We start from the raw sequence: 10823 nt of genomic DNA on the forward strand, positions 1-10823 counted from the left end.
ACTTTCTCTTACACCAGGTGTTCTTCGTCTCACGCAGCCTCTTCTGTTCGAGTTGCTTGGTTTGCAAGAACTGGTTTTCCTTCCTATGGTAGTCTTTATCAGAAATGTGATCCTGATGCCGTATACACACATCATGGCATACACACATCATGTACAAACACACACACAAAAACACTGCACACACACGTGTGTGTGTGTGTGTGTGTGTGTGTGTGTGTGTGTGTGTGTGTGTGTGTGTGTGTGTGTGTGTGTGTGTGTGTGTGTGTGTGTGTGTGTGTGTGTGTGTGTGTGTGAAACATACAGACGTAGTAAGACAAGAAAATACTTTTCTAAACGAACATTTATTGAACATGAAATTGTTCGGCTTTTGTACATGCTGCCCTCTCTCACGTGGGGCAAGAACGAAGGACAAAAAAATAGATATACATCTATCTCTCTCTCTCCATATATATATATATATAACTCCTTACAATCTAAGGGGGCCGGGACTGATAAAAGATGCAAGGGAATCAGAATGAAGGGGGTTATCTGGGAGCTTGTTCCACGTCTTTGGCGATTGAAAAGAAAACGATCTGTGTCCCTATATAGATCTTACTTCTGACGTGAGGTATCCTGAGAAGTTGAGAATCAAAGGAAGAACGGAGCTGACAAGACGGGGTATAGATATGGAGGAGTTCAGAAAGATACTTGGGGCCAGATCCGTTGACTGCAGAAAAGGTCAGAGTGGATAGCTTATAATCTATTCGATCAGAAACAGGCAACCAGTGGAGAGACTGACGGAGAGGAGAAACATGGTCAAATTTAGAAGCTCTACAAATACGTCTGGCAGATTATTCTGAATTTGTTGGAGTCTGTCTAATAGATATTTGGGAAGGCCGGTTAAAAGAGAGTTGCAGTAATCCAATCTTGAGAGAACCAGAGCGCATACAAGTGTCTTGGTTGCATCGGTTGAGAGATAGTGGTGGATATAACTGATTCTACGCAGTTCCAAATCGGCAACTTTACAGATATTCGAAATGTGCTGTTGGAAGGAAAGAGACTGGTCTAGGATTACACCAAGACTGCGAACAGAAGGAGAAAGTGAAGCAGGTGTATTATTGATCAGAACAGAGTCAGGAAAGGAAGGATGTTGACGAAACTTTTTTGGACAGGCTATTATCAGTTCAGTACTATCATCATTTAGTTGCAGCTTATTGAGAGTCACCCAGTCGTTTAGGCCAGCAATGCACTCCAGTGTTTGAGTCACCAGTGCATCAAATTCAGCTATGGAAGCTGACTGATAAAGTTGAGTGTCATCAGAAAGCTCTCATGCGACATCGCATGATGACTTATGACATCCAACACAGGAGCCGCATACAGCACGAAAAGAACAGGACCTGGGACGGACCCCTGTGGGGCATCATGTTTTAACTCACTCAGTACGGCCAGTCCTCTCTTCTCCTGTGCACAGACCCTTCGGATGTCCAGTGCGTGTCTCAATGACCCAACCTTTAGCTTCCGTCGTCAGAATTGTGGTATTCTTTGTCAACATTCACCTCTTCAGTGTTAAGAGCCTTCCGCTTGTAATATTTTGATGGTGGTAATTGGGGTGAAACGCTGTTAACGTCGTCTCTTTCGCCGTTCGTATGGAGAGAGTTAAGGCAGATACTCTAGAGTATCTACCCTTTACACACACTTTCTGTGTACGATCGTACAGGTAAGACGTGATCCATGCTAGTGCAGTGTCACGAATACCAAAGGAAGTTTTAAGTCTGTTCAAGAGGATAGAGTGGTCGATAGTGTCAAAAGCTGCTGACAAGTCTAAGAGAGCGAGAACAGATATCTTATCGTCATCAAATCCAGAAAGCAAATCATGCACTATTCTAAGAAGCCGTTTTACAACTATGACCACGTCTATAAGCTGACTGGTGAGAATTAAGGAAACTATTTGGTTCCAGATGAGCTAAGAGCTGAAACAAGATTATCTTTTCCAGCAGTTTTAATAGAAATGAGAGATTTGAGACAGATAATTTTTCAAACAATTATGATCCAAAAATGGTTTCTTGATGAGTGGACATACAACAGCAGATCTGAAACTTTCAGGGAAACAACCAGACAGTGAGGAAGAATTGATGACATGAGTAATATGTGGCAGTAGAACATCAATACATTCAACCAACAAAGAAGACATGACAGGGTCAAGCTCACAGGATTTCGGACAAGCGCTCAGACACACTTTCTTCACAAACTCTTCAGTAACCAGTTGGAAACAATGTAAAACAGGACCACTGTACACGCGTTCTTTAAGCGGGTGAAGAAGGAGACACAACAGAGTCAAGCTTCTCACGAATGCATGATATTTTGCCGGTGAAGAAGTCAGGAAACTTTTGAGGGAGTTCCTGCACCGAAAATGTTGTAGGGAGAGGAGTGTTTTTCATTTTACCTAGTAGATTGTTCATGGCGTTGAAAAGCTGTTTGGCTGTGGTGCAAGCAAGGATTATAGAAGAGTCAGAACTTTGACTTTGTCAACAATGTTTGTTACACCGGGGACACTGGAGTACACCTGGGGGTACCCATAACCTGGCTATGGCACAGACCACACCGTCGGCATGACGACAGGGTTACCTCCCTGGACGAGGCCTGTGATGTCGGAACGTGCGCTGTCCACACGGTTGGAAATGGCGATGACAATGATGTTGAACATGATCACCAGGCATCCAGCCATGTTGAAACCAAAAGCCCAGCCCAGGTATTCATCAATCGTTGGGGGTTTCATTTGTTTCCAGATCACGAAGAGAAGGCAGCCTATGAAGCCACACATACCTGCACATTTAAATGAAATACTTGTAGTTCAACCCGTACAAACCTGTACATTTACATGAAATACTTATAGTTTATGCAATGAAACCATCCAAACCTGCACATTTACATGAAATACTCGTAGTTCAGCCCACACAAACCTGCACATTTACATGAAATACTTGTAGTTCAGCCCACACAAACCTGCACATTTACATGAAATACTTGAAGTTCAGCCCATCCAAACCTGCACATTTACATGAAATACTCGTAGTTCAGCCCACACAAACCTGCACATTTACATGAAATACTTGAAGTTCAGCCCATCCAAACCTGCACATTTACATGAAATACTCGTAGTTCAGCCCGTACAAACTTGCACATTTACATGAAAAATTTGTACTTCAGCCCATCCAAACCTGCACATTTACATGAAATACTTGAAGTTCAGCCAAACCAAAACTGCACATTTACATGAAATACTCGTAGTTCAGCCCATCCAAACTTGCACATTTACATGAAATACTTGTAGTTCAGCCCATCCAAACCTGCACATTTACATGAAATACTTGAAGTTCAGCCAAACCAAAACTGCGCATTTACATGAAATATTTGAAGTTCAGCCAAACCAAAACTGCACATTTACATGAAATACTTGAAGTTCAGCCAAACCAAAACTGCACATTTACATGAAATACTCGTAGTTCAGCCCATCCAAACTTGCACATTTACATGAAATACTTGTAGTTCAGCCCATCCAAACCTGCACATTTACATGAAATACTTGAAGTTCAGCCAAACCAAAACTGCGCATTTACATGAAATATTTGAAGTTCAGCCAAACCAAAACTGCACATTTACATGAAATACTTGAAGTTCAGCCAAACCAAACCTGCACATTTACATGAAATATTTGTAGTTCAGCCCACACAAACCTGCACATTTACATGAAATACTTGAAGTTCAGCCCATCCAAACCTGCACATTTACATGAAATACTTGAAGTTCAGCCATACCAAAACTGCACATTTACATGAAATACTTGTAGTTCAACCCGTACAAACCTGTACATTTACATGAAATACTTATTGTTTATGCAATGAAGCCATCCAAACCTGCACATTTACGTGAAATACTTATAGTTTAGCCAATGCAAAGGTGGAAATGTACTTGCAGTTTAGCCCATACAAATCTGCACATTTACATTAAATATTTGTAGTTCAGCCCATACAAATCTGCACATTTACATTAAAGTGAAAAACGTTTGAGTGGAGTGATGGCCAAGAGGTAATGCGTCCGCCTAGGAAGCGAGAGAATCTGAGCGCGCTGGTTCGAATCACGGCTCAGCCGCCGATATTTTCTCCCCCTCCCCAGGGGGATGTAAGTGACGTAGGTATGTGTATGTAACGTTTCAATACTCCCTGGTGGATGTAAGTGAAGTAGGAATGTGTATGTAACGTTTCAATACCCCCAGGGAGGATGTAAGTGAAGTAGGTATGTGTATGTAACGTTTCAATACCCCCAGGGAGGATGTAAGTGAAGTAGGTATGTGTATGTAACGTTTCAATACCCCCCGGAGGATGTAAGTCAAGTAGGTATGTGTATGTAACGTTTCAATACCCCCCGGAGGATGTAAGTGAAGTAGGTATGTGCATGTAACGTTTCAATACCCCCAGGGGGTGTATGTGAAGTAGGTATGTGTATGTAACGTTTCAATACCCCCCAGAGGATGTCAGTGAAGTAGGTATGTGTATGTAACGTTTCAATGCCCCCCCAGAGGATGTAAGTGAAGTAGGTATGTGTATGTAACGTTTCAATACCCCCCCAGGGGATGTAAGTGAAGTAGGTATGTGTATGTAACGTTTCAATACCCCCCGAGGTATGTAAGTGAAGTAGGTATGTGCATGTAACGTTTCAAAAACCCCCGAGGTATGTAAGTGAAGTAGGTATGTGTATGTAACGTTTCAATATCCCCAGAGGATGTAAGTGAAGTAGGTATGTGTATGTAACGTTTCAATGCCCCCCGGAGGATGTAAATGAAGTAGGTATGTGTATGTAACGTTTCAATACCCCCAGAGGATGTAAGTGAAGTAGGTATGTGTATGTAACGTTTCAATATCCCCCAGGGGATGTAAATGAAGTAGGTATGTGTATGTAACGTTTCAATACCCCCAGGGGATGTAAGTGAAGTAGGTATGTGTATGTAACGTTTCAATACCCCCAGGGGGTGTATGTGAAGTAGGTATGTGTATGTAACGTTTCAATACCCCCAGGGGGTGTATGTGAAGTAGGTATGTGTATGTAACGTTTCAATACCCCCCAGAGGATGTAAGTGAAGTAGGTATGTGTATGTAACGTTTCAATACCCCCCGGAGGATGTAAGTGAAGTAGGTATGTGTATGTAACGTTTCAATACCCCCCGGAGGATGTAAGTGAAGTAGGTATGTGCATGTAACGTTTCAATACCCCCAGGGGGTGTATGTGAAGTAGGTATGTGTATGTAACGTTTCAATACCCCCCAGAGGATGTAAGTGAAGTAGGTATGTGCATGTAACGTTTCAATGCCCCCCCAGAGGATGTAAGTGAAGTAGGTATGTGTATGTAACGTTTCAATACCCCCAGGGGGTGTAAGTGAAGTAGGTATGTGTATGTAACGTTTCAATACCCCCCGGGGGTGTAAGTGAAGTAGGTATGTGTATGTAACGTTTCAATACCCCCCAGAGGATGTAAGTGAAGTAGGTATGTGTATGTAACGTTTCAATACCCCCAGAGGATGTAAGTGAAGTAGGTATGTGCATGTAACGTTTCAATACCCCCCCGGGGGATGTAAGTGAAGTAGGTATGTGTATGTAACTTTTCAATACCCCCCCGGGGGATGTAAGTGAAGTAGGTATGTGTATGTAACCTTTCAATACCCCCCCGGGGGATGTAAGTGAAGTAGGTATGTGTATGTAACGTTTCAATACCTCCGGGGGATGTAAGTGAAGTAGGTATGTGTATGTAACTTTTCAATACCCCCCCGGGGGATGTAAGTGAAGTAGGTATGTGTATGTAACCTTTCAATACCCCCCCGGGGGATGTAAGTGAAGTAGGTATGTGTATGTAACGTTTCAATACCTCCGGGGGGTGTAAGTGAAGTAGGTATGTGTATGTAACGTTTCAATACACCCCGAGGGATGTAAGTGAAGTAGGTATGTGTATGTAACGTTTCAATGCCCCCCGGAGGATGTAAGTGAAGTAGGTATGTGTATGTAACGTTTCAATACCTCCGGGGGGTGTAAGTGAAGTAGGTATGTGTATGTAACGTTTCAATACCCCCCGAGGGATGTAAGTGAAGTAGGTATGTGTATGTAACGTTTCAATACCCCCCGGGGGATGTAAGTGAAGTAGGTATGTGTATGTAACGTTTCAATACCCCCCAGGGGGATGTAAGTGAAGTAGGTATGTGTATGTAACGTTTCAATACCCCCCCAGGGGGGCACAAGAATTACTCTTTGTATTTGCGTTTTGCTAAAGGTCAAGATAACAAACCTGGCATGACATAATATTATTGGAAAAGCTTGCAGGTATGGAAGAGACATACGTTGTGTTGTTTTTTTCTCACTCGATTCAAAAATTCCTGTGGTCCATTTAGTGGGCATTACTCGTGAGTGTTGAAAGGCCTTGCTTTTCTTGTTCGCTTGTGTGCGTACATACCACTGAACTCACTTCTTTCTAATTTGACACACGCGCAAATAAATGAAGAAATAAACAAGCAAATACAAACGAATAATTAGATAGTGAAAATAAATCAATAATAAAATACAGCAGAGAACAGAGCACACAAACACGAACGCGCACGCACGCACACACACACACTGACGCGCCCGCACACACACACACACACACAGAGGGCATAAAACAAACTCCTCCCTCCCTCCCTACGATCAACAAATCTGACCACTGAGAGCAGAAGTCATCTCCAGGACTCTGCTGTGTGACTCCCTGACGAGACAGCAGTTGACATACCCAGCGTACATCAGGGACACAATGACACCGATCAAGCCAATGGTCTGAAGAGCTTGCACTGCTTTAAACAGGTTCTCTGCAATCACACACACACACACACACACACACACACACACACACACACACACACATATATATATATACATATACCAACTTGCGATATGCTAAAGTCTCAAATCCCTGAACTGAAGTCATCTTCAGTGTTGACGATCTCAGTTCAGCAGTCCATTGCTAATGTATGACTTTTTCAACTCCTCGTTAAATAGTCCAGTTGGTTCGCTGTTATAGTTGTTAGTTTTTCATTTGAAATATGTTATATTGTTATGGTTGTTTTTTGTTTTTGTTGTTGTTGTTTTTTTAAACAAAACTTAAATCAATAATTTTCACACACACACACACACACACACACACACACACACACACACACACACACACACTTTCACTTACTCGTATGCGTACACAGTAATTCCCCCCCCCCCCCTCCCCTCCTCCCACTCGATTTTTTTCCTTCCCTCGTCTAATATCACTTACAGTGAAAAGACGTTAAACTAAAGAACACACACACACACACACACACACACACACACACACACACACACACACACACACACACAGAAATAACTTTTGACGAGAAAAGACTGTATACCAGAGCTGTGTGTGAGACTGATCATGTTTTGACAGCAATGTAACTTCATTGACCCTAAGTGCGAACTGGTAAGAAATGTGCAACGTGAAAATATCAAATGCGTTATCATCATCATACACGGGCCATTATTATTATCATTATTGTTATCATTATTATTATCATTATTATTATCATCATTATCTTTATTACTATCATTAGTGGTGCCATTAACTATGAAAATGTAACTACCGTCTGGCAACAGGTGCAATAAAAATTATGGGACGCTAAAATAGGACTTTACCTTCTTCTTTTACCATCATCATCTCTCTCTCTCTCTCTCTCTCTCTCTCTCTCTCTATATATATATATATATATATATATGTGTGTGTGTGTGTGTGTGTGTATATATATATATATTGTGTTGTGTGTGTGCTGTTATCATCATCATCATCATATCACCAGCAGGTGACATTGTGTAGCAGTGAGACAAACTGGACGCAGCCACACGAAAGTCTTAATGTAAAAGACTACCTTTCCGTGTATAAAATAACTATGGTACCTCTATGTACGTCGGCTGACTGCGGCCTTGTCGAGCAGACAGTGGCGCTGTCCGAATTGCTGAAGCCACAGGCCTGCCACAGCCCGGAAAACTTATAAGAGTGGTCGGACAGCCAAAACGGAGAAGCATATCCGATCGAATAAAACACTGAACCAACGCACAGCAACAAAATACCCACTTTGTAACCCGACGTACGAGACGCCCACATTGCCATGTTTGTGACGGAGTCAGTAGGATTGAAGTGAATAAAGCAGTTTAGGAAATAGTGGAGGAAGAGTGGCCGCGGCGATCTACAACCTAGCTAGCACACAGGACAATGGAGGTTCCTATGAGGTGAACAAGGAGCCGGATATTGCTAGGTTTTAATTTTGACAGCGACAACAGGATATGAGGAGAGAGCGACAGGGGGGGGGGGGGGGGGGGAGGGGGGGCATATGGCGTCTTGTTCAAGCGTGTTGTTTGTTTCGGTCGTTTGTGTGTGTGTGTGTGTGGGGGGGGGGGGTCGGATGTGGAGGGTTGGGGGGGCGGGAGCGGGGAATGGGGGGGGGGGGGACGGGGGGGGGGGGGGGGTATGTGTGTGTGTGTGTGTGTGGCTGACGGTTTGTCGAGATCGGAATGTGTTAAAATGCACAGCCGGATCTCAATGTCGGTTTACCGTGTAATTTTATTCCGGGTGTGAGACAGAGTGCAGAGCTGAGCGCGCGAATGTTGACTCACGTGTGTTTAGAATTCACTCACTGCCGTGTGCCGTCCTGTCACTGAGGCGGTGAGACCGGTGTGACGCCCAGAATGACCCCAGTCTCCAATTAACTCCATGGAGTTTTTCTGGTACTGATCGCCCAGAAATGACTCGATCAGCGTGGAATTAGCCTGGGAGGAGGACTCCGACCCTGAAGTGACCCCTCTTCCTCAGACTGAAGAAATCGGAAGGTCAACCAGAAAGCATAACTTAGTATGTTGCTGGGGAGAGAGGGGAAGGTGGGGGGGTGGGGGGACAGAGAAAAAAAAAGTGGAATTCGTTTGGGGCAGCCCTAAACACACTCCAGTCTTTTTCCCCAGAACACTTTGTAGTTAGTTAGTCTTGGTTGGTATCCCTCCACATCAACAGTCATTCTTCTGGGGTACTGCCAGGTTAACTCCACATCAACAGTCATTCTTCTGGGGCACTGCCAGGTTAACTCCAACAGTCATTCTGGGGAACTACCGGGTTAGCTCCAACAGTCATTCTGGGGCACTACCGGGTTAACTCCAACAGTCATTCTGGGGCACTGCCAGGTTAACTCCACATCAACAGTCATTATGGGGCACTGCCAGGTTAACTCCATATAAAGTAATTCTGGGGCACTATCAGGTTAACTCCACATAAACAGTAATTCTGGGGCACTGCCAGGTTAACTCCATATAAATTCATTCTGGGGCACTATCAGGTTAACTCAACATCAACAATCATTCTGGGGCACTGCCAGGTTAACTCCACATCAACAGTCATTATGGGGCACTGCCAGGTTAACTCCACATCAACAGTCATTCTGGGGCACTGCCAGGTTAACTCCAACAGTCATTCTGGGGCACTGCCAGGTTAACTCCAACAGTCATTCTGGGGCACTGCCAGGTTAACACAAACAGTCATTCTTCTGGGGCACTGCCGGATTAACCCCAACAGTCATTCTGGCGCACTACCAGGTTAACTCCAACAGTCATTCTGGGGCACTACAAGGTTAACTCCAACAGTCATTCTGGGGCACTGCCAGGTTAACTCCAACAGTCATTATGGGGCACTGCCAGGTCAACTCCACATAAACAGTCATTCTGGGGCACTGCCAGGTTAACTCCAACAGTCATTCTGGGGAACTACCGGGTTAACTCCAACAGTCATTCTGGGGCACTGCCAGGTTAACTCCACATCAACAATCATTCTGGGGCACTGCCAGGTTAACTCCAACAGTCATTATGGGGCACTACCAGGTTAACTCCAACAGTCATTCTGGGGCACCGCCAGGTTAATCCCAACAGTCATTCTGGGGCACTGCCAGGTTAACCCCAACAGTAATTCTGGGGCACTACCGGGTTAACTCCAACAGTCATTCTGGGGAACTAACGGGTTAACCCCAACAGTCATTCTGGGGCACTACCGGTTTAACTCCAACAGTCATTCTGGGGAACTAACGGGTTAACCCCAACAGTAATTCTGGGGCACTGCCAGGTTAACTCTACATAAACAGTCATTCTGGTGTAGTACCAGGTTAACTCCACATCAACAGTCATTCTGGGGCACTACCAGGTTAACCCCAACAGTCATTCTGGGGCACTAACTGGTTAACTCCAACAGTCATTCTGGGGCACTAACGGGTTAACTCCAACAGTCATTCTGGGGCACTAACGGGTTAACTCCAACAGTCATTCTGGGGCACTAACGGGTTAACTCCAACAGTCATTCTGGGGCACTAACGGGTTAACTCCAACAGTCATTCTGGGGCACTACCGGGTTAACTCCAACAGTCATTCTGGGGCACTACCAGGTCATCTCCACATAAACGCGAGTGGAACAGACATGATCAGGACTAACCGAAAAAGCTCCAGGGGGGGGATCATTTTGGGAACGTTAACACTGGCCCTGAAATAATTCCCATGGAGTATTTCAGGGACATGTGATGGAATCATTCTTGTTCCATCCCAGGATGCCCAAGTTATCGCCGGGATCAGCCTAGAAAAATTGCGTCAATGTCTCTGGCACAGTCCTGCCTTCAAAGTGCCATGATATGCGATTTTCAAAATGCGCATTTTGCAATAGCAAGATTTTCCAGTGAAGGGAGGGGCTGGGGTTTAAACTGGTGGCAGGGGGTGGAGTGGTGG

General features: G+C 44.3%; 1 protein-coding gene across 1 annotated transcript; it reads right to left on the reverse strand.

The window, feature by feature from the left end:
• Positions 1-322: 322 nt before the first annotated feature.
• LOC143275337 (uncharacterized) lies at positions 323-8318 on the reverse strand. The gene is made up of 3 exons (XM_076579362.1): positions 7971-8318; positions 6719-6862; positions 323-2802 (listed from the first exon to the last, which is right to left on the reverse strand). The coding sequence occupies exons 1-3, from the start codon at positions 8182-8184 to the stop codon at positions 2564-2566; spliced, it is 597 nt and encodes a 198-aa protein (XP_076435477.1). The 5' UTR covers positions 8185-8318; the 3' UTR covers positions 323-2563.
• Positions 8319-10823: the final 2505 nt, after the last annotated feature.

This window comes from Babylonia areolata, chromosome 30 (genome assembly GCF_041734735.1).
Source record: "Babylonia areolata isolate BAREFJ2019XMU chromosome 30, ASM4173473v1, whole genome shotgun sequence".
NCBI lineage: Eukaryota > Metazoa > Mollusca > Gastropoda > Neogastropoda > Buccinidae > Babylonia > Babylonia areolata.

Coding starts and splice junctions, on each gene's coding strand:
- LOC143275337 (XM_076579362.1), bottom strand. CDS start 8,184: ATGGCAATGTGGGCGTCTCGTACGTCGGGTTACAAAGTGGGTATTTTG. Junction 6,863..7,970: donor GTCAGCCGACGTACATAGAG/GTACCATAGTTA, acceptor GTGTGATTGCAG/AGAACCTGTTTAAAGCAGTG. Junction 2,803..6,718: donor GATGACTTCTGCTCTCAGTG/GTCAGATTTGTT, acceptor TTAAATGTGCAG/GTATGTGTGGCTTCATAGGC.